Below are 27,887 nucleotides of genomic sequence, written 5' to 3'. Positions count from 1 at the left end.
CTTCCTTGACCTGGGAGAGTGGGGTTGGTTTTAACTCGAGGCAGAAGACAAGCAAAGGAGAGAGGAGATGGGAGAAGTGTCTTTTAAGAAGTTCCTTTGTCGCTCGCCTCCATGTCCCATGGCGGTGCCTGCACTGACGTCAGTGTGGTGCTGGTTGATTGGCACCAGCTGAGGGGCTGGCACAGGATCCTCCCCTCCACAGTGGCTCTGACGTGGGGCAGGAAGGGGTCGTGCTGGGATGTATTCCTGCTTGTGCCACACTGGTGCCTGCAAGGCGAGGAATGAGGAACCTCTGTGGAGTGACAGCCAACCCTCATGGCTGCCCACAGAGCCCCTCCTGCACCCTGGCACCCAGTGGCAGGGGCTGCTGCCCAGCCCTGATCCCTCCGTGCCAGGGGAAGGACAGTGAGGTGGCTGCTGCAGGAGCATCAGCATCAGAAGCCTCGCCTTGCCAAGGGGTGCCAGACTGGCACCTTCCTCACAGAGTTTGTGCCAGCTGTGACACAGCTGTGAGCTCTGGCCCCATCCCTGCTCCTCTCCAGGTGTTCTTCCATCAGTGGAGGCTGCAGAACCTGACTTAGGCATCCAGCCCTACAGCTCTGGGGTTTCACCAGCCCATGGAGGTGATGCCTTGGCATGCCCAACCTTATCTTGCTGCCTTACAGAGCAATGAATCCCAGAGGAGCATTTTTGACTAGTGCTTTGCTCCCACACATGTGATTTGTGTGTTAATGTAACGCTGCACAGTGTGGGAAGCACCCCACTAAACACTCCTGGGAAAGAGAAGCCCAGCCCTTGAATCAGAGCTGGTTTGGGAGATGGATGATGGAATGCTACGCACCCAGCCACAAGAAGGACAAGTGCTATGCAGTCAGCAGCAGTCTTTTTTACTATGGACCACAGGAGATCAGAAAAGTAACCTTGTTAACAGGAGACCTAGTGGCTAACAAAATGTCATGCTGTAGGACGGACTAGAGAAGCACAATCACCAGAACAAAACGGCACCCAGGGGGACAGGGAAGCCCAGGGGTTTGCAGGAGATGCTCTATAGCAAATCTCTAGTGTGGTATTGACACATCTGTGAGTGCAGGGGGCTGGCTGCATGTGTTCCTTTAGTCTTGGACACAAGGCAAAGGGTCTTCACCTTTACCCAACTCCAGTGGCTCTGGCACAATGATTATTGACTTTTTTCAGAATAAAAATAATAATATAATTTTGTTCCAAGAACTTTGTGCAAGAATCATTTCTCCAGGTGCAGTGAAAGGAGGGCAGATAGGAAAATGCCCTTCTCAGGGTTGTCCTTGTGGCTCCTGCCCTCTCCTCACTGACACCACAGCTCTCCCCAGCAATCCTCTGTGGCTTTGCCTTCAGTGAATCCCAAACAAGGTTTTTCAGAAAAAAAAGGGAAAAAAAAAGTATTGCTGCTTCTTCTTGTAATATTTTTCCTCTCTCTCTCTCCCCCCCCCCGTTTCTCCTTAAAAATGTTTACTTTCAAAAATTCCATTCCTGCAGAGATTCCTCCTGAGCTCTGAGGTCTCTGGACTCCACCCTCCTCTTCTCCAGTCAGAAAAACTGAGTCTCGATGTCTCTTTGGTTAAAAAAAAAAAATTAAAAAATAGCACAAACAAAGAACACACAACCCAGTGTGATCCCATTCCACCCCGCGGACGCCTGATGAGAGGGTGTCTGTGGAAGAAGGAAGCATCAGAGACGAGCTGTCTGCTCTGGAAGCCGAGGTCTCCGCTCCGTCCCGCCGCTCTCCTCTCTCATACGGTGGTCGCTGGCCCGTACTGGAGCACCAGAGGGGACGTCTCCTTGATGCGCACCAGGAACCGCCCCTCGGGCTGGCTGGTGTGGAGGGACAGAGGCAAGAAGTCATCGGGGAGCCACCGCTCGCTCTCATTGGCAGCGAACACCAGCCCGAAGTGCTCCAGCTGCTCCTCGCTGTAGCAGACGGCGGCTGAGGCGCCCAGCACGTCCCGTGCGATGCCGTTCATCTCCAGCACCACCAGCTTCACCACCTCACTGGCAGGCGTCTGGCTGGTGATGTGCAGCTGTGGAGAGAGAGATGGCACAGATGGAGAGATGGGAGAGATGGATGGTAAGGGGGAGGAATGAGGAGGAACAGGGGCCAGAGGCAGCGGACGGAGTGGAGGAATGGTGAGGGTGGAGGAACAGCTGCCCAGAGGTGCCTGTGAGCAGTGCTGCCCGTGGCCATGGGCACACCATGCCGAGGGAATGCCCAAGGGGTGCCCCTCTATGCCAGGGCCCAAACTTATGGACTACTCTCTGCCTCTACTCCTGTTTCCAAGCCCTTGCCACTCAACCCTTGCATGTGTCACCTACAGCTCTGCTGAGCCTGCCCCACTATCTCATCACCTGGAGTTGGAGAGGGACAGTCCCTGTCGTGCTCCTGATACCACGGAGGGATCTGTGTGAAGTCCCTCTCGTGAGCAGGGTCCAGACCCTCAGACCAGCTGGATCACAACAGCTCTGCCAAACTACAACTGAAACCTCTTTGGAACATGGCAATAAATTTCATCCTGTGCGCAAGCTTGGGGTTCTCCCACCAACAGCTACCCTTGCCCTCTGCTTCCCAGGGGACAGCCCTGTGAATCCCAAATCCTGTCAAGAAAATGAGCTCATCAGGGCCCTGGCTGCTAACGCCGGGAGCTTCAAAGGCTCCAGGGCAGGACATCCATCCTCACCCAGGCAAAGCAACATTTCCTTTGGCACATCTGTGAGGGCTTGCAGAGCGCCAGGAGTGCTGCCCCGGCAGGGTGGTCCCAGCCCTGGGCCCACGTGAGCACTGCTAGCCCTGAACAGCCATGGCAGGGCTCAGCCATTTACACCAGGAGAATATCGTAAAATGCTTTCAAGCAGGCGTGTCCAAAGCTTTGCAACTTCAAAAGCTACATGGGCAGCCCGCCAAGAACCTGAGGGCTGTGCTTCAGTTCCACAGAAATCTATGGGCATTCCTCAAATGGAAAATAATCCAGTGAGGCAGAGTTGTCTCTGCTAGGATGTCCCAGTTGGGTGCAGAGACACTGGCTAACAAATGTCCCCAGCAATAAACCAATCAGCCTGTTGGCACTGTTCTTCCTCTGCCATTCCTTTAGGGTTGCTTTCAACCCATACCAGTCATGATTTAATGATTTTCTGCTCCACCATCCTCTGTCCTGGGCACCAGGAATGTCTCGGAAAGGAAACTTCAACGGGGAAGCATCTCCGTGGCTGGGATCAAAGGAGGCCACAAAGCCAGAGGGGCACCTGCCCAAGATGTCCTGGGGGATGGTCCTCTATGGGGGACCCCACCTGGAGCAGGTGTGAGTGATCAGAGCTGGTGGGGTCAGCTCTTGGCAGCAAAGCCCTCATGGAAAGGAGTCAGGTCACACAGCTGCTCCAGCACAGTCTGAAGGAGCATGGAAAGAGCTCTGCCTGCTGCCCCAGCTGGAACTGGAGTGGGTTCTGCCACTGGAATTGCCAGAGGCTGGAGACAAAAAGCTCCTGCTCTCCCTTCCCTAATGAGGAAGGCTGGAGCAGAGACCACACACCCAGGATGGGGAGGCTGTTGGAGGAGCATGGCCAGGGCAGGGGTGACAGTTGAATTTTTGCCTGGAAGTATGAAGTGTTTGAACACACCATCACATAAGGATGTGGCAAGGACACTATCTTAAACAATGGATTCAGTTATTATATCAGTAGCTCGGATATATCAAGGAAGATTTGGATTTTTGCTAATACACTCATCTGCTATTTTGGCTTTTTCCCCCCTATTAGAACAGTCAGGTTTTCTTCTCTCTTTATTTTAAACAAAACTAAAAAAAAAAAACCAACAAAAAAAACCAAGCCAAAATAAACCCCCAAAGAACACAAAATAACCCCCAAAGCAAACCAAAACAAAACAAACCCCAAAAAATAATAAAAAAAAAAAACAACAAAAAAACCCTCCAAAAGTGTCCTTTGCTCTGCCTGCCCACACTGGGTGGCACCAAGCTACTGTCACCTGCTGAACCACAGACCAAGAGATAAACTTCAGCCCCACTGCCTTGTCCCCAAAATTCACTATGTATGGCCCTGGCTCATCCTTCTGCAGCAGCAGCCATCGCTGTCCTACCAGGAGCCTCATCTACAGCAGGGACAGAGGGAGTCAGGGCAGGAGTGCTGCGGGTCTCCAGGGGACCTCACCCCTGGGATGGTGAAGGATGGGGAGGGCAGGGCCAGGTGTGGGGCACAGGAGCCCTGCTGCCTCTGTCCCCATCCTGCCAGCCCTGTCCCTCCGGGCACGGCAGAGCCGCTCTGCCACCCGTGACAGGCTCCGGTACCTTGACACTGGTCTCTTTGGAGAGTCCCGTTTCGTACTGAGGGCACACCCTCAAGGTGACAGAGCCCGGCTTCTTCCCTTGGTCGGCCAAGCCCCCAGGCTGCTCTGGCTGCTGCTCCGGCAAGTCCTGAGTCCACTCATCGGAGCCGCGGCGGCCCCGGCGGCGCTCGGGGCTGGGTGTGGAGCCAGGCCCCAGCCGGAGCGGCCCGCAGGGGCCCGTGCTCCTGCTCTCGGCCGGGGAGCTGTCCACGGCGCCGGGGCAGGACTTCCTCGGGGCAGGGCAGTGGGGCTTGGGGAAGTCCAGGCTGCTGGTCCGGACGCAGTACGCCTGTCGCTTCTCGGTGATGCGCAGCAGCTCGATCTGCCGGCTGGGCAGGACAAAGTCACTGTCATAGAGCTTGGCCGGTGGCCGGGGCTCCTCGGGCGGGGGCGGCACTGCGGGTGGGGTCTGGAGCTCGTGGCTCTGCAGGACGTCGGGGGCACTGTCCCGCAGGGTGCGGGCCGCCCTCCGGCTGCAGCACTCGGGCCCTGTGGTGGAGCACACCAGGTCCAGCTCCTTCGGGCTCTGCGCCCGGCTGGAGTCGTAGTCGCTGTCGGTGGCCAGGAACACCTCCGAGGAGCCCTCCTCGTCCGACAGGCCGTGCGAGTCTGCCGGGGGGAGAGCAACAAAGAGCGGCTCAGCCTGAGTGTGGAATCCCCCGCTGAGGTGGAATCCAGGGAAGCCTCTGAGGTTCACCCCCTTGTGACACACCTGAGGTGCTCGCACGGCACAGGCAGGGCGGGTCTGCCCTGCGCGTCCAGGCTCCGGCCCTGCCGGCACCCTGGGCACAGCCACCCCGGACCCCCGAGCCCGGGCAGCCCCTGAGCCCCCAGGCAGGAGCTCGGGTCCCTACCGGAGTTGAGCTTGCGGCTGGTCTCTGGTGAGAGCACTGGCGATGGAAGGTAGTCAAGGTGGGACGAGGAGGATCGGGTTTTCTCCTTCGCTGCTCCCCCAGCCTCGCTGAGGAAGCCACTGAGAGAGATCCCACAGGAGGGCTGCTTGTAGCGGGCGTGCTGCAGGACATCCATGATCCAGCGCATCTCTCGCCAGATTTCCTCCATTTGCTGCCAACAGAGGAAATGGAGGAGCCCTTTCACACAGCAAACCACAGCAAGAAAGTCCCATGGCAAAACACAGAGTCTGTACACATACATCTCCCCAGTGCTCTGGGGGAATCCCTGAGCTGGGAAATGCAAAGAAAGTGCTCTCAGGCAGGAGGAGGATGCAGCTGCTGGTTCAGCAGGGGTGCTGGGGACAGGAGTAGTGTGGGATGCTCTTTCGCAAGTCCATCCTAAAGTGCACTTGCAGACCTTCTTCTAGCAAAGAGAGCATGTGCACTTTGGGTGTCTCCTTGGGATTTTTAATGTGATCATTGCAGTAAGAAGTTGCTCGATAAAGCAACTGCAGCCTCGAGAAGAGGAGGCTCCAGGGACACCTCAGAGTCCCTTCCAGTGCCTAAAGGGGCTCCAGGGAGAGCTGGAGAGGGAACTGGGACAAGGGATGGAGGGACGGGACAAGGGCCTGTAGTGACAGGACAAGGGTGAATGGCTTCCCACTGCCAGGGGGCAGGATTAGATGGGATATTGGGAAGGAATTGTTCCATGTGAGGGGAGGCCCTGGCACAGGGTGCCCAGAGAAGCTGTGACTGCCCCTGGATCCCTGGAAGTGTGCAAGGCCAGGCTGGACATGGCTTGGAGCAACCGGGGAAAGTGGAAGGTGGAACTGGATGAGGTTTAACATCTGTTCCAACCCAAACCATTCAATGAATCTATGAAAGAGACCAGACTGCTGCTACCCATCAGCAACATCAGAGAAATCCCCCCAGGGCTACCAAGACCAGGGCACAGCCTGGGTGCAGATGCTGCTGCCTGAGTCCTGGCAGGTCAGGGGCACTGTCGAGCCTCCTCCCACCCCATACCTGGATGTAGTCCTGAACCTGCTGGTGCCTCTGCTTGGCAGTGGCGAGCTCGGCATCGGAGAAAGCCTCCCTGAGGCTCTGCTGGGACAGGAGTGACTCCAGCTCCAGCAGGGCGGACACCTGGCAGTACTGTGTGATGAACTCCCGGCTGTACGTGAAGAAGTGGACTGAGAGAGGAAACAAGAGAGGGGGGATGAAAAACATGAGGTCCCATGCTATGGATGCCCTACAGCCTCCTCCCTATCACCCAAGATGAGGAGGCAACACTGTCCATTAGTCCACTTGGACAGCCCTCAGTACATCCCTCCATGCCTCCTCCCCAGGGAGGGAGGGACCTCCAGGCACCCCACTGCCCAGCCCAGCTCTCAGGAGCCTCAGAGGACAAGGGGACCAGCAAAGTTGGGTTTTGGCATTCCCTCTCCTCACCCAGCTCAAAGATCTGCAGTGGCAGTGTGAGGAAGCCAGAGCGAGGGGTGTAGGGGTTGTTCTGGCCCGGAGCGGTGCAGACGTCGTCTGACGGAGGCAGCAGCAGCAGGAAGGAGACCTGATCCCCAAAGTCCAGCACCTCTTGGCTGTACAGACGGAAGTCTTTGGCCTGCAAGAAGATAGTGCAGGTAACAGCTGCACATATCACCTGGTGGGTCCTCTGCCCAGTCCTCATGCATGGAGTAGTCCTCAGGGACCACCTGCAGCCAGGGGACTCTGCACCTTCAGCACATAACCAGAGGCTCCTTGCTTCTGGCATAATCTGCATAATCTCATCACTTCTTCTCTAATTTTTCCTAAAAGTTTCAAAACTTCTGGTCAAAGTCACCACAGCAGGGTGTTGAAAATGTGCCACCAGAGATGGTTCAGCGATGAGCAGGGAGGTGCCCTCCCAGCTGCCCAGCCAGAAGCACATACCTGTCATTGGGGCTGCTGGGTTGCTTCCCAGCAGATACTTGGCATGATGGAAGAAAGTTTCTCCCCATGCGGTCTGGCCCCAGGGGCTGCACTCCAGCCCAGCACTGGCCAGGGATCAGCCTGCTTTGGAGGGGCAGAGTTGGGCTGGTCTCGTGCTGCCCAGGACCAAACCACTGGCAGCAGTAACAACCCAGATTTGCTCTTGTTGCTTTGGGGGTACAGCGTGGGAAGGACAAACAGCTCCTGTGGACACTGACCCTGGGCAGGGCAGACTCACCGCTCACCTTTTGTTTGCACAGCACTAAAATCTGGGTGCTCCAGCTTCACAAGGAGACCCAGACATGCAGCACCTGCTGCAACCACCAGCACTGTGCTCACAGCCCCATCCCCTCCCTCTGCCCAGACCTTGGCTCCTGCCTCTACCTCTTGCAGTGGGATGTTCACCAGGGTCATCAGCTCCTTGATGGCCACTTGGAGCTCCTGAAACAAGGGGTTCTGGGACCTGTCAGTCTCTGGCTCTGTGGGAACAGGCTCCTCCACGCTGGCCATCTTCTGCAGCCACTCCCACTCCTCTCTGCAGAAGGCCAGAGACAGACAGGTGAAGGAGGGAGCAGTTTGGGTGGACGTGGATACAATTTCTCTGAGAGCTGTGTTTGCTTGGCTGTTCCTCTCCCAGTCAGTGCAGCATCCCCAGAGGTTTGGGAGAGGTGGAGGTAGAGAGGGAACTTGGTTTGCTCTAGGCTAAATCAGAATCACAGAATATGCTGAGGTGGATGGGACCCACAAGGATTGTCGAGTTCAGCCCTGACCCCACCCAGGACACCCTAACAACCCCACCCTGTGCCTGAGAGCGCTGCACAGCAGGGATAGGAGGGAATATTACACTGCTGCTGAAGCAGGAGGTGATGGAAGCTGTTAGCCTGCGTGGGACACAGCAGCCTGGCTGGGACAGGGGGTCTCACCATCCCCTGCAAATCCTACCTGGAGATGTTGGGGTTGGAGCGGATCTTGACGTGGCACAGGATGTTGGGGAGCTGCTCTGGCACCAGCACTCGGATCTGATCCACGGCACTGCACAGCTTCAAGTAGCCCAGGTAGAGGCCCGGGGAGAGGGCATGGCTGCTCCGCTGGTGATAAGCCAGCTTGTCCTGGGAACAAAGACACTGCTGGACTGAGCAAGTCCTCACAGCAGGGCTTGTGCTGATGCTGTAGCACAGCCAGTCCAGCTGGAGAAGGGGAGTGGCACAGGAAGACAACCCGGTGCTGCCAGGTCGAATCTGGCACCATCTGGATGCCTCCCCTTGAAACAACAGGAGTTTTGGAGGCTGGCTGGGCTCTGCTCCCCCTCCGCTGTGACCTTTCCAGGCCGAGGGGGAGCAGGGAGCACTGGTGTTTCCCAGGGGAGCCCCAGCACAGACCTGCAGGGAGATGAGCAGCGTGTCCAGAGCTGTGGGCTCCTCGGGGGAGGACACGGACTTGCGGCCGCTCTGCAGCTTGCAGATGGGCACCCAGCGGACGCTCTCGAAGGTCTGGTTGGTCTTCACCTCCTTCAGGGTGACGATGAGGATGTTGCCTTGTTTGTCTTTGATGGGCTCAAAGAAGACCTGCCCCAGGTCCTGGATGCCCAGCAGCCCCTGTGTGACAGGGTGGGAAGGCAGGAGAAAGCAGAGGGTCAGGGGACATCCCGGAGGCATGGTGGGTCTGGGCAGCTGAGATGTGCCTGCAGCTGCCTGCTGGAAACCAGTCTGCCCAGAACAGCACCCTGATGGTCCCCAGTCCCTCTGCAGGAGACTGCCATGACACCTGGCACCTCACTGACCCATGGCTGGAGTCCTGCCAGGGGGGACGAGGCAGGGACATGCAGTCATGGCCAGCAGATCCTGGGTTTATCTGACTGTGGTACATCTGCATGCTGCTCCCAAGGGAGCTCAGACTCCAGCATCCCACCTAAAGTGTTTGTTCCCCCCCAGGCTGACCCTCACCTGCATCTGTGAGATGGCCAGCAGCATCTTGAAGCGCGTCTGCAGGATGCAGGAGCAGGAGGACTGGGACACGGTGACACACTGCCGCAGCCACAGGATCTCGTCCCACATGCATGACACCTGCACACACCAGAGTGTCACTGCTGCTGCAGCTGGGGCACACCAGGGAGTTTTGGGGAAGTTGTTTGCCTCTCTCAGCTGGGTTAGGAATGTGCATGGGCATGCAGCACCTCTCAGCAGGGGTGCAAACAAATCCCTGTGCCACAGGCACTGAGATGCCTCCAGAGCCTGCACCCGAGGGCAGCCCTGAGCCATGTCCACTCAGACATCCATCTTCATCCAGGACTGAAACCTTAAGCTTGTATTCAAGTTGGCCAAGATGGGGAGGGAGAAGAAAACACTCTCCATCAGTAGATAAGGATCACACAGCAAATTATTTTGGCCCTGAGCTGCCCACAAGTATGCTGACATCAGAGGAGCTGGCAGCTGCTCCCTGTGCATCCTACAGCAGAGGCAGAGATGCCATGGCAGGATGCTGAGGGGAAGCAGTTCAACAGCCACTGACATCCCCGTGGAGAGGCAGTGCCACCCACTCTGGCACACAGCCTGCTCAGTGTTGCTCGGTCTGTTGCCCATCTTTGGGCTTCCAGAGGTTGGGATGAAATGCCATTCCCTGGAAGTTTCCTGGTCTGTGCTGAACCCCAGCAAGAAGCAAGTCCACGGGCTGCCTGCACTGCCAAGCCCCAGTGTCCAGGCTGGAGGGGCAGAAGTGTTTCCTGATGCCTGCCTGGCTCACCTTGGCACTCCTGGCCCTCTGCCCAAGCACAGAGTCCCTCAGCCACCCACCTTGGTGAGCCAGAGGAAATCCTGCATGAGCAGGCAGGAGTAGGTGTCATCAATCTCCACCACGGGGATCTGGTCTTCGTGGGTCACCAGGATGTTGTCATCCTTGTAGAAGATGGCTGTCAGGTAGAGGCCCCTGCATGGGAGAGAAGAGAGACTTCAGAGCCGCCCCAGCTGCCAGCTCCATCTCCCAGAGGGTCTCTTTCCTGGGAGAAGAGGAGATGTCCCGTCCCCACTTCTCTCCAACAGCCTGTGGCAGAAGAGGCTTGTGGCTGGTATGGGAGCAGGAACAGGAACCCAATGTGTCCCAGCAGATACCACAGCCCATGACCCTGCAGCACATGGGGCAGAGATGGGCCAGACTGTGCAGGGAACACTCTGGGTCTGGACAAGGTGGGGTGCCAGGTGAGCCTCAGAGGTGATGCAGGGATCTGGGCACCAGCACAGCTTGGCCAGTTCAAATAGAGACACCAAGAGAGCCTCTCTGGGCCGTGGGACTCATCTCCACTGACACCACCAGCTCACTCCCCGTGCAGACCCTGCTCTAAGCACCCCCAGCCCCCAGCGTGCAAGCACAGCTCTCAGGATGGGCAGCTCTGCTGCCCTGCTGGGACAGGGGCTCTCACCATCCCCGTGCACCAGCCTCTCACCGCTTCAGTGTCTTGAGAAACTTGCTGCCAGGGTGGAAGAGGTGCTTGAGGCTCTTGGAGACTGAATGCTTTCTGCTCTGGGGCTGGTTCTTGCAGGGCTCTGTGGAGCAGAGAGCAGAGGATGCTGCAGCAGGAGATGAAGAGCTGATACCAACCCATTGGGAAGGCTCTGCTGAGGTCTCCACTGCCTGAGCTGTCTCCCTGCTCTTCACATCCACGGCACAGAGCTGTTCCTGCACCACCCAGCTCTGCAGATCACACCACAGCCCCCGGGACTCAGCTGCCCCTGCCCCAGCCTCCGTGGAGCACTGTGCTGTGGGCTCACCATGGCAAATGCAGTGCTGGTGGACGGTCTTCACCTGGCCCAGGAGATGGTCCAGAGCCTCAGCCTGTCCCCTCCGCCGCGGCGCCCGCCCGTCGTACTCGCGCCAGTCTGTGGGGACACAGCAGCGTCACCCCGGCACCCTCTGCCCGTGGGGGGGCACCCTCTGGGGCACAAGGGTTCCCATCCCCTCCTCCCACATCCCCTGGGTGTCCCCCTCATGCCACAGCATGGCAGCAGTTGTCGGTGCTGGGCACTTCTGGGTGTGCTGGGCGATCCCCAGCTTTGTGCCCCTCTTCCCAGGAACACCCAGCTCTGCACAGCACCCCGTGGCCACCAGCCTCCCCACAGCATGGCAGGGACACACCAGGGGGAAGGAACAAGGTTCTGTCTGTTGCTGCTACACTTCACTGGCCTTAAAAAATAAAATTCTTTCCAGTCTCTTCCTCCAGGTCTTTCCCAGTTACTCCAGATGAGCGCTGGAAGCCGGGCTTACCTCGACAAACACATAAATAAACTCCTGCCAGCTCCACCCGCTGTGGGACAGCAGCAGGACCCTGAGCAGGGCTGGGGACCTGCTGGCACTTCTCCCTCAACTTTATATTAATTGCTTTAAACACCCCATGTCCTGCCCGCTGCTGTTTTCCATGGAAAGTTCAGCTCTGTTAACTTTGGCTAGAACTTGCCGCTATTTTTAGTAGCTTTAAAAACACCCAGGGAGGTGCCTGACCATATTCTGCTGGGCCAGGGAGGGATCTCTACTGAAGGGAGAAATATTACTGGCAATAAAAATAAATAAACCCCACTCCTGTCTGATTCACTTCAGCCACACTCAATTGATGCCACCTGGATCTTGGTCACAGGGAATGTGACCTGTGTGAGGTGGCAAATGGGCTTTAAAGTGGGTGCAAACATGACAGGGACAAGATAATGCCACGGTAGTAGACTGCTGTGCCCTTGCTGTGTGCATTCCTAGACATGCAAATGGATTTTGGTGATTTCAGTGCTCTATGGATCTGCAGCCAGAGCTGTGTGCACGGTGCTGCACTTCTCTGACCCATTACTGTTCATCTCCATCTGTTCCCAGTGCCCTCCCTGCTCCCAGGAGGAGCAGCCCTGCTCCCTGGGTGTCTGCAGCATGGTGGGACAGGATGTGCTTCCATGGCCTGATTCTTGGGACAAGCTCAGCCTCCCAGAGGGCTGCTCCTTACTCATTTACAGCACCAGTCCCATGGGACACCACACAGGCACCTGTTTTGGGACTGGTGACAAGTGGCAAAAGCCAGTCTGGAGCCCCCTTAGTCCTGAACTTCACCTTTGGGCTGCTCCTTCCAGCTCACTCCTCCTGGCCCTTCTCCACCCAGCCCCCTGGGGTGCCTTGTGTGACACTTGTGGCTGTTTCCTGACACTTCTCCTGGGGCCAGCATGGGGAGGAGAGTGCTGACAGCCCAGAGCTGGTCTCTGTTGAGGCTTGTGACCCCCATCCATGCCAGGGAATGCAGGTCTTTGGGTCTGGGCTGGATGGGAGAGACCATGTGGTGGCACAGAGTGGGAGGCCACTGCCACCCAGGACCCCTCTGAGTCCTGGCTCTTTGCCACCTCCCAGCTTCCTCCATGGGATGAGCTGATCCAGGTAGCCTGAAATGGCTCAGACTTTCCCAGGTGGCAAGGGTAATTCAAGGCTGAAAACTCACTGTTTGGCAAAGCACCCTGTTGGCTGGAGGCAGCATCCCAGACCACCAGGCACAGCCTCCCTGCCCGGCCTGAGACTCCAAACTCTGCCCCTGGCTCCACTCGCTCCCATCCCAGCAGTGAGAGGGACCCCTGGATGGCACAGGGGGCTGTCCTGTCCCCCCTGCCCCATGCTGGCTGCCGAGGGGGTGTTCCCAGAGGTACTCACTGGAAGGGATGGCGAAGGGGGGCATGGAGGCTTGCGGGGGACCCCAGCCCTTCATGTTGTAGGCAGACACGCGGACGTGGTATGCTGTGCCCTGCAAGGAGAGCAGCACACTCAGCACACCCCACCTCTCCCAGCTTGGCAGCTGAGGCAAGGAGGATGTCCTCCAGCCCACTGCTCCAGTACAGCATGAGGAGCTCTCAGCTGGGAGCCCACAGCCCAGGTCACTGGCTCTCACCTCCCCTCCTGTGCAAAGTCCTTGTTATGAGGCACTAGAGAATCCCTGTGGCCCTGCTGGGTGAGTTCAGGGCACACAGAGGAAGGACTGGACATTGCAAATGTCCCTTGCCAGAGATGCTCCAGCCAGAAAGACTCAGTGCTTCTGTGGGTTGGGGTGCTGGTGATCCCCTGGGACATGTAAGGATCCAGCCCCTGGAGACAGGGAGCCAGCCCAGCACTGTCAAGAGCTTGTAGCACAGTGACAGTGATTAAAACCTCTGATTAAAGCCCAGCCAAGCTGCCAGATGTTGCCAGGCCTCCAGGCACTCATGAAGGTGACAGGAGCCTGTGAAGCAGCTCTGCGAGTGTGATTGATGGGCTTGGAGCAGTTCCTTGCAGTGATGCTGCTCCAGGCTCCGCTTGAGCCCCCCCTGCCACACTACGGGCAGCCCTGACAGCGCTCCTTGGCTCGGCACCTGCTGCTGGTCCTCAGCCCCTCTCACCTCACCTCACCTCACCTCACCTCACCAAGGAGGTTCTCTGCTCCTCAAATCAGTGCTCCCTGCCTGCCTACCCCTGCTAAGGCTGACCCCATTTATCCCAGCATCTGCCCGTGTTCCCATCCTGAGCTCCATCCCACCACAGTCCCCATGTCCCTGGTGCCAGCCCAGGCATGGCTCCTGCAGTTCTGAGGGAGATAAAACAGCAGGGAGCCACAGTCCCACCAGCCATGACCTTGCCGAGCTCCCAAAGATGAAGATGGGGCTGGTCCCACCTCTTGGTGACATTGGGGCTGGGCCGAGGGGTTGGATGTGCAGGTGGCAGAGGGCTGAGCCACTGATTTACTGCCCAGAAGAGCCTGGGTGGAGACAGGAGTGGGGAGGGGGACAGAGGATAAATAAATCAGTGTTGGGTGAATGGGCCCATTCTGCCTGTCACTGCAGAGTCCCCAGGCACCCTCTCAGGGAGGTGCCCCACTGTCAGGGGCTGCAGCCATGTGGGGACAGACAGATGCTTCTCCCAGCCCCCCAGTCTTGACTCTGCCCAGGCTGTGCCCATGGCACACAGCGTGGCACAATCCTATTGCTCCTGCTCAAAACGATCATAGAAACAAAGAACCATTACGGTTGGAAAAGGCATCTAGGATCACTGAGTCCAACCACTGCCAAGGCCACCACTAAACCATGTCCCCGGGTACCAAATACACATCTTCTGAACATTTCCAGGGATGATGACTCCACCACTGCTCTGGGCAGCCTGTGGCAGTGGCTGATCCCCTCCTCATGGGCTGCACTATGGCCTTTTCCCAGCTGTGGGCTCTCCCTGCTGAGCCCTGCCTGCTGTGGGCACTCACCGACACCAGCCCCTGGATGGTGAAGTGCAGGTCCTTCAGCTTGTCAATCACAGCTTCTCCCAGCAGTGGTGAGAAGGTAGGGGAGCAGCTCCACTCCACTGCAAGGACAGAGACCCCAATGTGCCATGAGGCCCTGGAGTGGGGACAGGCCACCAGGGCTGGGGCAGCATGTCACAGAGAGCAGCTGCAGGGGGACTGCAGACAGCACAGGAGATGAAGGCAGCGGAGTGCAGGCAGGGAAAAGGTGATTCATAGAGGGGGGAAGGTCATGGGGAGCTGCTGTCCTCACCAAGCCACATAAGATGGGTCAGCACCTTTAATTGGTGGCTCAGAAGTGGGGGATGGAAGAAATTCTTCCAGAAGCCAAAAATATCTGGTTTAGATGGTGAGGGGTGCATAACAACAAAGTCTTCCCAGTGTGCAGGATGAGGGGGCAGCCAACAAGCGACACCCCAAGTTTTGCCTTGGTGCAGGATGATGTTTGGTCTAGCTCAGAGCATTTGGGTGGTGGCCATGCTGTCCAGCAACTGTGTCTTCCTCTGTCCTCCAGCATAAAAGTGGCCTGACTGGGGCTTGGCAGCACTGCCCATGGCTCTGTTGCGTTGACATGGGTTGCAAGGCACCTGCTGTGGCTGTGTGACCCTGCCCTGCTGCAGGCATCCCCGTCCTTACCTTTGTACTTGGTGACAACGGCTGAGTTGACACTCAGGGGCTCCCAGAAGGTCACCTGCAATGAGGTGCTGCTGGCCACAGAGAGGTGGACGCTGCTGGGGGCATCTGGCACTCCTGGGGACAGAGAGGGCAGGGACTGCTACAGCCATGATGGTCGCTCTGAACCTCCCTGCGTCCCTCTGGGGCCCCTCCCCAGCCGCAGGGACGTATTCCCTGATGGAACACGTTCTCCCCTCCATGCACCCACACTGCAAGTCCGGGCCTCAGGGTGCAGGTGATGGGTGCCAGGTGCCATGCACAGCCCCACTCCTTTCCCCGGAGCAGGGACAGCCCCAGTCCCGCTGCGGTCACTCACGGGCATGCTCAAACCCTGCCTTCATGCGCTTGTACAGCCGGAACCGCCACTCCCAGGCCTTGAGCTGCTTCTCCTTCTCGGAGCAGTCAGCGTTGGGCGCCTCGTTCACCACCTGCGCCATCAGCTCGTTGACGCGCTGCTCCGCCTCCCGCACCAGCGTGGAGAGGTGCAGCGAGCGGCTCTCCAGGCTCACAACTGTGGCAGAGTGCACATGGCCACGGGCCCAGGAGGAAAGGGAGGAGAAGGTGGTTAGGGCAAGCTCTGCCTCTGCTGGCAAAGAATCCCCACCCCTGAGACCCCATCCTCCTCGCTGTGTCCCGGTCCTGGGGTCTGATTGAGTGCATGGTTCCCCTGCAGCCCTGCTGCAGCCTGCACCGGTGTCCCAGAGCCCAGTGATCACCTCCCCACCTGCATCCAATGCCTGGGATGCTCCACTGCACCATGCTGCAGACCCAGGTGATGGGCACAGCACGACTCCTGTCCCAACTCACAGTGTGGGCTCTCCTTCGCTCCTGCCTGCAGCAGGGCCCTGGCGATGGGAGCATTGTTGGTCATGATGGCGATGTCCAGGGGCAGGAGCCCCTCACTGTTGGGGGTGTTGAGGTCCAGCTCCTCAGGGCTATAGTGCTTCAGCATCTCCTGCACCCTGTCAAGATCCTGCAGTTCCACGGCCTCAAAGAGCGCAGCATTGCTCTGGAACTGGGTGAAAAGAGAAATGCAGCTGGGCTGAGCACGGGGCACCCTCTTCCATCCCACCACATACCCTGGACCCTCACTAGCACCCCATGAACCCAAGCAGGGAGAGGGTGCCCTCATCCCAAGGGCTTGCGAGCATCAGCTCTTTGCAGACACATCTGGATGATGCCAAGCAAACACCTGGACCACCTCCAACTGAACTTGCTACAGCTTCACTTAACACAATCTTGTGCTCCCACCCAGGTTCCAGCACCACCCACACAGGGACTCTCTGTCCCCACCTGGATGGAGCCAGCCCCCACAGACCCTCTGTCCCCACCTGGATGGAGCCAGCAGGCACTGACCAGGTAGGACTTGCGGAGCTTCTCCTTCTCACCCCGTCCCACCAGGCTGCCCTCGTCGAAGGAGGTGTAGTTGACGCGGAATTTCCCGGACAGGTTTCGGTAGAGCCTCTTGGCTGCGTTTGGTGAGGAAGGGCCTGGTGGCTTCCTGGCCTGCGCCAGCTGCAGGTCCCGCATCTGCTGGGTCATTTTAGGGGAGGATGACCTGGGGAAAAAGCCAGGAGGGAAATGAGGCATGGAGGATGTGCCAGAAAGGCAGAGGCACATCTGTACTGTCAGGACCAAGACAGGAATCGGAGAGCCAGAGCACTCCCAGGCAGCACCAGTGTGAGCGGCTGCAAGGTGAACGCCAGTGCTAGCAATGCCCTCACCCATCTGTTTTCAGCTGAGGCAGATCTGTTCCTGGCTGCTGGCCCTGCAGGGGTGCCAAGGGGCTCATATGATCCCTGTAGGTAAGACATTTCCTTTCAGACACAACCTGGGATGCCCAAAGCAACCTCAGGCTGCTCAACTCTACAACTGGTCTGGATCCATCCCAGCAGGGCAATCTCTCCACACACCCATTCTCCACCAACCAGCCTCATCCAGAGATGCCCAGCCCCCTCAGCAGTGGAGGCTGCAGGGCCTGGCAGCCTCCAGACCCGTGCTGGGTGATTGCTGCCCATCACCATTGGCCTGGGATGGTCTCGTGTACCCTCTCCACACCCACTCTTCTGCAGGAACCCTGCACTTAGCACCATCCCTCAGCTCTTTTTGGTACATGACTTGTCTCGGAGTTGTTATTCTAGCAAAGGGCATTCTCTGGAAGTGAAGTGGGAGCAGGGAACATTAAGGGCCATTTCTAAGGGCATCCAGACAATGCCAGGTCCTGATGGGGACCAGTGACCCCAGTCTTCTGCTCACCAAGAGATCCTGGCTTCACAGCTGCTCCTTACCTTTTCCATTAACCTACAAAATCTTTTCTCCTCTCTGATTATAGAATCACAGACTCATTTGGGTTGGAAGGGACCTTGAAGACCATCTAGTTCCAATGCCCTGCCATTGGGACATGATTTTGATTCTTACTTTCAAGATCTACCAGTCACAAGGAAAGCTAGTGTCTTTTCTGGGGCTCTCTAGAGTGGGAGCTATTCCTTTCCCTGCAGTCAGGGAAAAGGAACAGCTCTCCTGTCTCCATCAAGACCTCTTCCCACCAGTCAAAGTCCCTGGCTTTGCATGAGTGTGGCCTTGTTGCTGTGTGGGGCTTTTGCCCATGAGTCATCCCCTGCGGCATGGAGGGTTTCCACTGCGTCAAACATCTGATCCCCTTCTTGCTGGAGCTCTGGCACAGTTCCCAGAGAGGAGCATCAGGTATAAGGAGCATTTAGCATGGCTACACTTAACACAGTTTCTCTCAGTTTTGGCCCCGTCCACCTGTGTATAAGTTCAGATATTTAGGGGCAAAGTCTTCCTCCCCTTGCTTTATGGGCTAAATATCAAGTGTGATAAAAGCATGGCATTTGGCTGAAGGTCATGCCAGAGCAGCCCAGTGAGGCTGTGCCTGGGGTAAGGATGTTTATAAAGCCATCATCGTGAGACAGGATATTAATAACCCCTTGCTCTGCGCCCTTCGTCGTCCTCATTTCAGATGAGGCACAGGGGGCTGCAGAAGGACTTTAATGATTTTACCTTTTATTACTGTGATATTTAAGAGTGGAAAATGCTGCTAAGGTTGGCTCCTGGCAATCATTCATCTCATCAGCTTCAGCCTGTGGATTTAGAGGGCTCCAGTGTGGCCCAAGCCACAGTGTCAAGTTGCTGCCCTGGGTTGCTCCAGAAATGGACATTATCTGAGCACAGGGCTTCATGGGTCAGACACCGAGCACCAGCCACACCAACCAAAGGCCCATTTGCAAAAGCAGACAACTGTTTTGTCACTTCAGGTGGCAAAGTACCCCTGAGCATCCACATTAGAGTGGGTGAGTCCTACTTGTTCTGGTGGGAAGGGAGGGATCAGCACCCAGGACTGTGTCACCATGGTGGGAGAGACCTGCACAATGCAAGGAAGGGTGGAAAACCAGTCCTACGGTCTCCAGGGCCTGCCTGGCTCTGACATGGTGTCCTCAGCCTGTGCACGCCACGTGTCATCATGGACAGGGAGCAGCTCCTGGCACGGCCTCTGCTGAGGGCTCCTCATGCCAAGGGCTCACACACAGCACACACAGCACACAGAGCCTTCTGCAGAGGGCACAGGGCTGCAACAGCAGCACAGCTCTGCTGTCACTGCTGCACAGAGATGAGAGAAAAGCCACCTGTGCCTGAGCAGGCAGAGCTGTTCTGGCAGGAAGAGACAGAAAGACAGGTCCTGACCCTCAGGAGAAGCCTGAGATGCAAAGCACTGCCTGGCATATTTAGGAAAGAGAACTGACTCGAGAGGTTCTCCAGCAAAACCGTGCCCTTTCTCTTGTGTTTAAGAGTTGCCTGCTGCCCAGGTTCTTCTCTCTCCTCTCCACCTCCAGCTGCTGTTCAGAGGTGAGGGTGGCTCTTTCGGCAGGCTCATCAACAAGACTCGTAAATTCCACTGCAGCTCCCCTCAAAGGAGGCAACAACGCTCTCCCACACAGAAGGCTCTGCCCTCCATGGAAGCTGGAGCTTGTAACAGATCCCTGCTCCATCCGTGCCTGCAGAATCAGGGTTTAAAATGGAGTGGTGCTTTGGAGAGAAAGTCATTTGTTCTGCCAATTAAAATACACAGCAAATGACCCAGTGCAGGCAGACTGCACAGCTGGGAGGAAGCTCTCTCAGAGATGGCAGAAACAGAGACAGAGAAATTTCTCACTGTTTTCCCTCCTCTGATTTGCTTTTAATGAGAAGTAAAGAGATGGAAATTATTCAGTGCTCAGGAGTGAACATCTATGTATATTAAACCAGCTGCCCCAAAGATAAAAGAGTTTCCTGCCCTGTGGTTATGAGTCATCTGGACTCGGTGAAATGGTCTTGATTTATCTACAGCTAAACTTTGCCCTGGAGCAACTGATAGCTGAAAACAACACCTGCAGATGTCCTGCCCTCAGGGGCCAACCAGCCAACACCAGCTCACCCATGGCAAAGCCCCATCCTGCAGGGAGGTGTGGGAGGAGATCCCACCTTCTCTGCCTGAAGAGTCTCAGTGCAGCCAAACTAAATTTATCCCAGCCACAAATGTTCTTGTTGCTAATTACTGTCCTTCAGTCTGCAAGCAGAGGACAGGTGCTTTGCCTGCCCCAGCAGTTCACTCTCTGTGACCATCAGGGAGGTGATGTGAACATCAGGTTTGCAGTGCTGTAAACCCACACACCAGCAAACTCCATCACCCTCTCCATAGAAGAAGCTGAGGTTCTGTGGAAGGATGAGCTGGGACTGGTCATATCCATCTGGGGTCAGTTCTGGGACTCTCATGGCTGGAGCATGTCCAGAGGAGGGAATGGAGCTGGGAAGGGTCTGGAGCACCAGGAGAGGCTGAGGGAGCTGGGAAAGGGGCTCAGCCTGGAGAAAAGGAGGCTCAGGGGGCCCTTGTGGCTCCGCACAGTTCCTGACAGGAGGGGACAGCCAGGGGGGTCGGGCTCTGATCCAGGGAACAGGGACAGGACAAGGGGAAATGGCCCCAGGCTGTACCAGGGGAGGTTTGGACTGGATATCAGGAAAACTTCTTCCCTGAAAGGGTGCTCAGGCACTGGCACAGATGCGCAGGGCAGTGGTGGAGTCACCAACCCTTGAGGCATTTAAAAGTGGATGTGGCACTTGGGGACATTGTTTAGTGGTGGCCTTGGCAGTGCTGGGTTAATTGTTGGAATTGATGATCTTAAATGTTTTTTTCAACCTTAGTGATTCTAACTGTGATTCTGTCTCAGGAAACCAATGCAATAGAGGTGGTTGTCTTTTTTTTAAAAAGTACATGAGAATGGATAAGCATAAGGCATCTTCATTTTTTCCCTTCTTCCAGCATCAAACACAAGCAAATCCACTGGGTAGTTTACAATGTGGTTTATGGATATTCTGAATGTTAATGTTTGCAACACTGCAGATCTTGGCCTAGTAAAACGTGTTAATAATTGTTGCAATTCCTTGATTTTAAGTGCATTTTGTAGAAAGGCGTAGCCCCTCTGAGTGTCCAGCTGAGAACCAGTCCCTGACAGCCAGGCTGCTGTGCCCCCTGACAGCAGAGCCAGGGGGCTGGGACAGCCCAGCCCTGCCCAGCGGGTACCTGGACAGGCAGGGCATGACCACCCTGCCCACAGGTCACTACCCAGAGCAGCTGTGGCTGCCCCTGGATCCCTGGCAGTGCCCAAGGCCAGGCTGGATGGGGCTTGGAGCAGCCTGGGACAGTGGAAGGTGTCCCTGCCATGGCAGGGGTGGGATGAGATAAATGATCTTTAAGGTCCCTTCCAACCCAGAGGAGTCCTTGATTCCAAGACGTGGCTGGTGAGGGCCAGGGTGGCCATCCCAGAGCCCCCTCAGCACCAGGGGCCTGGCTGGGAACAGCTCCTGTGCCAGCAGTGCTGTGCTGGGGCAGTGCCCTCCCAGCCACACCCCGAGGCTCCGGGTGCCCCCAGGCTGGCTGTGGGAAGGAAAAGCTCCCGGAGCCTGCCCAGGGTGGCAGTGAGAGGCAGGCTCCAGGCACAGCAGCTGCCATGAGCTCACTCTGCTCTGCAGCCCCTGAGGTCAGTGTGGGTGGCTGTCACTGCAGGGAGCTGCTCCCACCATTCCCTGATGCAGCAAACAAGGAAGCAGCAGGGCTCTGTGCATGAGAAAAAGGGAGCCTGGAGGACGGGGGATGAAAGGTGCTGATGGCTTTCTAAGGACAAGGCTTGGTATTAGGAGCAGAAGAGGGATTGGGCCCTAGCAGAGTTTGCTGAAGCCTCACAGCTATGTGGATGTTAGTAGTGTGTTAGCACAAGATGCCAGGGATACTCTCCTGAACCATGCTCCAGTTCAGTCCAGAGGGGTATCCAAGGATGGAACAGGAGCAGCCTAAAACCCAGGTAGCAGGGGGACACAACCCAGTGCAGCCAAGCTCACCCCAACAGGGAGCTCACAGCAAGAGGTGACCAGCACCAAGCACGGGCAGCAGGGCAAGGGGGCAAATCTGCCCCACTCAGGTGAGACCCCACCTGCAGAGCTGCCTCCAGATCTGGGCCCCCAGCATAGAAAAGTGAGTCCAGAGGAGGCCACAGAGATGCTTCAAAGACTGGAGCTCCTCTGCTCTGGAGCCAGGCTGGGAGAGCTGGGGGTGCTCACCTGGAGAGGAGAAGGCTCCAGGGACACCTCAGAGCCCCTTGCAGGGCCTAAAGGGGCTCCAGGAGAGCTGGAGAGGGACTGGGGACAAGGCCTGGAGGGACAGGACACAGGGAATGGCTCCCACTGCCAGAGGGCAGGGCTGGACAGGATATTGGGAATTAGGAATTGTTCCCTGGCAGGGTGGGCAGGCCCTGGCACAGGGTGCCCAGAGCAGCTGGGGCTGTCCCTGGATCCTTGGAATTGTGCAAGGCCAGGCTGGGCAGGGCTTGGAGCAGCCTGGGATAGTGGGAGGTGTCCCTGGATATGGCAGGGGGTGGAATTGGATGGTCTTTAAGGTTCCTTCCAACCTGAGCTGTCCCATGGCTGTACGATCCTATGAGATCAAGTGGCAAAATCAACATACAACTGTTTCCTGAGAGAAAAATTTGAGTGTGAGAGGTCTCTCCATACCTGAGCACACTTGGTCTGACCCATGTCCAGGGCTGTGCTCACCCCTGTGCAGCAAGAATTCACAACTATGGCCATGGACACTTGGACACCAACACTCTACAGCAGAGAGCAACACTCAGAGCAGCTCCCCCACAGCCATGGGGACAACAACAAGAAGTGCCGTGTCCAGCATGAAGAGGAGCTGCTGATGTGTTTGCATTTTCCACTCTTTTTGCCCAAGTATAAGTAATTTTTCATGACTGGCAAAATAGAGGCTGGATTAAAAATGGAACATGAGTAGGGGAGCCCTTCCAAGGAGTGGGATTTCATAACCCACCAAAAAGCACGCTCAGAACTAGGACCAAATGCCATGATCAGCATCCCTGCAAGGCAGCAGGGCTCACGGAGCAGCAGGCACAGCAGTTACCCACCCTGGGCTGTGCAGACCACCAAGGCATTTAGGTGCTGTGCGGTGACCTGGCCATACAGACATGGAGCAAAACACTCCTGCTCTACAGAAACATCTGTGTGCCTAGAAAATGCACGTGCCTACTGAAACCTGGGTCCAGGGAAAGGCACCAAAGCAGACTTTGTTTGTTTGTTTGTGTTTCCTCCAGCTTTTTTCTTTTCTCCCCACTTGGCAAACCTGCTGGGTTTTGTTTTGAGTGGAGCTGAAGCGAGCATGCCTCTTTTGTTTAGCAATAACAACTAACTTATATAGATGCTCTCCTGCCAAGACATTTTTGTTGGAGCTCCAGAAACCCAGTGCTGTTAGACCCCAATGCCTGGAGGAGCTCAGCGTGGTGTCAGGCCCCTGGGTCAGGGCAGAACTTCCCGAGCAGCAATGGCAGCACATCGTCCCTGCTGTCCCCATGCCAGGCACACGTGGTGTGTCTGTGCTGCCCGAGGAGCTCATGGCCCGTGGCAGCAGAGAACACCCCGTGGACACACAGCCCACCCTGGCACAGCACGGCTCTGCAGGGGAAAGACTCCCAGCAGCTCGGTACCCAAATGAAAGGCACATCCTGGGTGAGACCTGCAATATCCAGCAGTGCTCAGCGCCCTGCACCTCTCCAGGAGATGAAGAGCAGCATTCCCCCTTGGAGCACTCCTCCTGTGCCATCCAGGCTACTCCCCAAATCAGCAGAGTTTTTGCATCCTTTGGGGAGCACTTGCACTGGGAACACATGGCAAGGACCCCCCCTCAGCCCCCGGGTCCAGTCCTCACTCAGCTGTGGCAGAAGGCACTCACACAGGCTGGACACATGAGATCCCACAGCACAGGGCTGGGGGTCAGCAGCGTCCTCCTGAGCACAGCCATGTCCCCTGGCACAGCACAAAAAAGCCTGCCCAAATGTCTCATCCCTACTTAAATTACAGGCTGAATTTGGGAAAGACAGAGACTTCAGGACTCCAAGAGAAGTCTGGAGCCAACCAAGTAGATCACTTGCTGACAGTGTCCCATAAAACACCCCACTGCTGCAGGCCCAGCAGTGCCTTTGGGGAGGAAGGGAGCAGAGACGCTTGAGCAAACTCTGCTGCAACACAATAATGCTGCTGCTTCTTGCTTTTCTTTATTTTTTTCATTAGACCTCCTGATCACTGCTTAAAAGTGAGACCAGAAGGATCTTGTGGTTCAATTGCCACGAAAATGTAGCCCAAATCAGACCTTCACCTGCAGTGTCCCTGTGACATCTGCCATCAGGCAGGGCTGCCATCACAAAGTGCCACTGTCCTGGCCTGTGCCATGCAGGGCACCCTGCTGCACACACACCTCACACAGCACTGCCAGGGCACGAGGCACCTCTCCTGGGGACTGTGCTGAGGGACATGGCACAATGACTGCCCTGCCTCACCAGCCAAGGCAGGTGATGCTGCCAACACAAGCAACCCATAAGCAACACCTTGGGCTGCAGTGAACGGGGCACTAGCGGGCACAGCCTGGCTCCAGACACCCCAAACCATCCCTTGAGGGAGGAAATTCAACATTTCAGAGGCTCACACAGTCTCCATCCACAGATCTGGGTCAGGAAGGAGATGCTGGAAGCTTCTATGCCTAGCCCAGCTCTGCTGATTTTACTGTTTTCACAAGGACAGAGCTGCTGCACATCCTGCCCAGAGGTTTCTACCTAGAAAATCCACAGAAAATCCACAAGGACAGAGCTGCTGCACATCCTGCCCAGAGGTTTCTACCTAGAAAATCCACAGAAAATCCACTTTTCTGCTTCTGTGCTACCAAACTTTTGTGGGGATGGAGCTGAGCGGTCTGTGCATTACAGATTGAGGGCATCTCTGACCAGAACGGTTCGGGAGCTGCTGCTCGGGATGCAGCATCCCCGTGTGACCCGCACGTGTCCCTGGGGCACCTCCCGTGCCAAACGGCGCCGGTCCCTCCCCACCGGCACCGGCACCGGCACCGGCACCGGCACCGGCAACACCGGGCACGGCTCGGCCCCGGGCTCCGTCTCCCGGGCTGGGCAAGCCCTTCTCGCTGCCTCGCCACAAAGCCAGCCTTTAATTGCAGCTTGACATTAAGTATCTGAGCAAGGAAGTCTTGGGTAAATGTTCTTGCTATGGGAACACACAGTGCTGAGTCTCTTTAATTACATTGTTTTTGTTTGGCTTTTTTTATTAGTTGTGCTGCGGCTTCCCCTCCCTGACAGGCCAGCGAGGCTCACGCTAAATATGGCCGGGTTTAAAGTCCGCCGTGAAACCCGAACCGCGGCACCAGACTGGCTGGACGCGGTGCAAGCCAGGGTTACGCGGGACACGCATTCCAGCCGCCGGCTCCGGCCGCGCTCCCCCCGCCCTGCTCACACATCGCAGCCTCTCCGAGAACAACCACCACGCTCCGAACCACCTCCACATCTTCCTCTTCCTTGCCCTGTGAAATCCCCCTGTGAACAGCCCAGCCCTGAGCCCCAGGCTGCCCCATTTCTGTCGTGCTCATCACTTCCACACTGCATGTGCCCACATCTCCACGGTACCCGTCGAGCCCGTCTCCATCCCATCTGTCACCTCCTGTGCTCTCCCCATCCCAAACCGCCCTGCCCCACACCTGCTCAGCCCACCTCCAGGCTGCCCCTCAGGGCCAAAGAGCCTTCTTCCCACTGGCCACACTGCTTTCATCTTCCTCTGCCCTCCTTGTTATTTTAAAGGCATTCCAGAGGATGCTGTCAGGCTTGGATGTGGTTTGGTTGGGTTGTTTGTTTTCGTACTGGAGGTTTTATGATCGCATTGGGAACAAGCCCTAATTGAGCTGCAATTCGAATTGCAGTCCGTGGGTATTTGTTTCATTTTTGGAAGGGCTCAAATGGCTGTGCAGCTTAGGCTGGAGAATGCATTTGGTTTTAACTGGAACCTGATGGAGACAGGACAGAGCAGGACAAGCTGCCCCGAGTCATGATCAAAGTTCCTGGGGAAGCCCAGTGTGGTCAGCCTGGTGCCAGGTACCCACAACACAACAGTCAGTGCTGGTTGTGATCACAGCCCTGTGACCACCCAAAAACCCTGGCACTGTCAGGGAGGAGGCAGACAGAGCCAGAACTCTGGTGCCAAGAGCCAAGCACACAGCCCTGGGGCCTGGCTCGGTGGGAGCTTGCAGCCACCCTGCAAATCCCTGTCCCCTGCAAACCCCTGTCCCCTGAAAACCCCTGTCCCCTGAAAACCCCTGTCCCCTGAAAACCCCTGTCCCCTGAAAACCCCTGTCCCCTGCAAACCCCTGTCTGCTGACAGCCTGTGTTCTACAAATATCTGTGCCCAGCAAATCCCTGCACTCTGTAAATCCCTGTTCCCTGCAAACCTCTGCAGGGGTTTGTGACTTGTGCTCACCTAAGAAAGGGAGCCCAGCACCCCAGAGGGAGCTCAGCACCCCAGGGGGAGCTCAGCACCACTGCTGGCTGGTCCTTGCTCAGTCAGGAGCTGCTCCAGACCAGGGCAGCTCACAGGGAACAGGCAGCAAGAAGGGGCAGTACCTAAAGGTCAGTGCCCAGACTGCCCTTCATGGGAACTGTGTGTGTCCCACACCCACTGCCACAACCAGGGTTCAGCCCCACACCCAAATGCCTGATGCTTCCAGCACCAGCAACCAGCCAGACCTTTGCAGGTATGGATGGGCAGACAGAGGGGACAGAGAGCACCTGCTCTGCTCCACTCCCATCCTGCCAGGATCTCAGAAGCCCAGATGCTGGAGCAGGTCAGCAGAGCTCTAGGAGACACCTCTAAGCCACTAACACCACCCTGGTTAAATCCGACTTCCACATGGGGAGGCAGATGAGCCATGGGGACTCACTGCCCCTCTGTCAGGAGGAAACCCTACCCCAGCCTGGCCTGCCAGGAATGAGCAACACTCCTGCCACAGCTGCATGTTTGCAAACCCTGCTCCAGGGATCAAATGCAGGAGCTGAGTCATACGACGACTGAAATCAAAGATCACTGAAGGCAAAAGAAGGGAGAAAAAGTATCCCTGAGGGTTCTCAGTGGCCCAGTTTGGATCCAACAAGAGCAGGAGGTAAATGCTCAGCATGGAGATGCCCAGGGAACAGCTGGCATGCTGGGAAGAGTGAGAAGGGATGTAAGGTCACACTCACCCAAGCCGGGTCCTGTCCCCTTCCTTGGGTGCTGACACACACTTCTGGGGAGGGAACAGGGCAGGGGCTGGCAGATCCCATGGGGCCAGAGGCTGTTCCAATGGGAGAAGGAAGGGGGCTGGGATGGCAGTGTCCCAGCTGCTCTGAGGGCTGCTGCCATGTACCTGCACCCCACCAAAGAGCCCAGGACCTCCCAGGAGCCAGGAAGAAGCACTCACCTGTCTGTGCCCAAGATTGCTTGAGCTTGGGCCAGAGGATGTCATGTGTTTTGTCATGGCCTCACCCCAGGGTAATGTTCCAGTGTCTCCTCACTCCCCTGACACCACCAGGGCTCTACCCGAGTCTGGTTCCTCTGCCTCACTGTGCCTTCCCTGGCATGGTGGGGTTCTCACGCAGACCCCCACGATGGTTTGAAGGGTGGGTCAGCTCCTGGTTCTGCTGGAACAGGGCTCCAGGGAGCCCCATCCCCACTGCCTCGCCCTCGGGCTGAGGCTGGCCTGGCACGGGGGCACAGCTCCGCGTGCTGGGGGCTGAGACCTGCAGGCTCATCACAGCAGTGGGAGGCAATCCATGTGCACCCAGAGCTGCAGAGAGCCAAATCCTTTAACCTCCTGCGCCACCTGGTGCCACCGGGAAGGACGTGCCACCGGGATGCACCTCCCGGCGGGAACCACATCCTCTCCAGAACCATCAAATGGTAGAAAAATGGCCCAAGAAGGTCTTCTGGAGGTCCCCTGAGCTCAATTCCCCATGCCTATGGCTGGGCTTCATCCTCAGCCACCTACATCCCACCTGTACTTCCCAGTCCTCCAGTCCATACTGGGATGTTCCTTCTGGTGGAAAGCCACCTCCATTCCATTGTCCCACCCAAGACATCCAGGGAGATGGGACCAGCATTCTGACTGAAACCAGGCTGAAGACTTCCAGAGCTGCACCCAAAGGGGTTACAAAAGGGAGCCCACAGCCAGTGATCTCAGTGGGGAGGAGGAGACATCGGCCAAGCGACAATGGAAGAGCAGACAAACGCACACACCCAGCTCCAGAGCTGCTCCCAGCTGGTAAATGTTACTGGAGTCAGAAAGGCGCTTCCCACTGCA

At 56.9% G+C, this 27,887-nt stretch overlaps 1 protein-coding gene across 6 annotated transcripts in view; it reads right to left on the bottom strand.

Annotated features, from left to right (window-relative positions):
• Positions 1–866: 866 nt before the first annotated feature.
• LOC118692565 (ankyrin repeat and fibronectin type-III domain-containing protein 1-like) overlaps positions 867–27,887 on the bottom strand; it is a 189,211-nt gene continuing 162,190 nt past the window's right edge. For all 6 annotated transcript variants that reach the window (XM_036392470.1, XM_036392472.2, XM_036392475.2 and 3 more), the window contains 18 exons: positions 16,520–16,721; positions 15,971–16,178; positions 15,480–15,674; positions 15,125–15,238; positions 14,453–14,550; positions 12,883–12,973; positions 10,986–11,093; positions 10,661–10,760; positions 10,014–10,146; positions 9,168–9,287; positions 8,604–8,819; positions 8,167–8,333; positions 7,609–7,759; positions 6,709–6,877; positions 6,283–6,449; positions 5,218–5,428; positions 4,326–4,972; positions 867–2,054 (listed from right to left, as the gene is read on the bottom strand). In XM_036392470.1, the coding sequence (XP_036248363.1) occupies positions 1,767–2,054; positions 4,326–4,972; positions 5,218–5,428; positions 6,283–6,449; positions 6,709–6,877; positions 7,609–7,759; positions 8,167–8,333; positions 8,604–8,819; positions 9,168–9,287; positions 10,014–10,146; positions 10,661–10,760; positions 10,986–11,093; positions 12,883–12,973; positions 14,453–14,550; positions 15,125–15,238; positions 15,480–15,674; positions 15,971–16,178; positions 16,520–16,721 (3,385 nt within the window). In that variant the 3' untranslated portion in view covers positions 867–1,766. The remainder of the gene's footprint in view (positions 2,055–4,325; positions 4,973–5,217; positions 5,429–6,282; positions 6,450–6,708; positions 6,878–7,608; positions 7,760–8,166; positions 8,334–8,603; positions 8,820–9,167; positions 9,288–10,013; positions 10,147–10,660; positions 10,761–10,985; positions 11,094–12,882; positions 12,974–14,452; positions 14,551–15,124; positions 15,239–15,479; positions 15,675–15,970; positions 16,179–16,519; positions 16,722–27,887) is intronic.

The sequence above is a fragment of the Molothrus ater genome, chromosome 16, assembly GCF_012460135.2.
Source record: "Molothrus ater isolate BHLD 08-10-18 breed brown headed cowbird chromosome 16, BPBGC_Mater_1.1, whole genome shotgun sequence".
Lineage (NCBI taxonomy): Eukaryota > Metazoa > Chordata > Aves > Passeriformes > Icteridae > Molothrus > Molothrus ater.
This window is presented reverse-complemented; position numbering and strand designations above follow the sequence as displayed.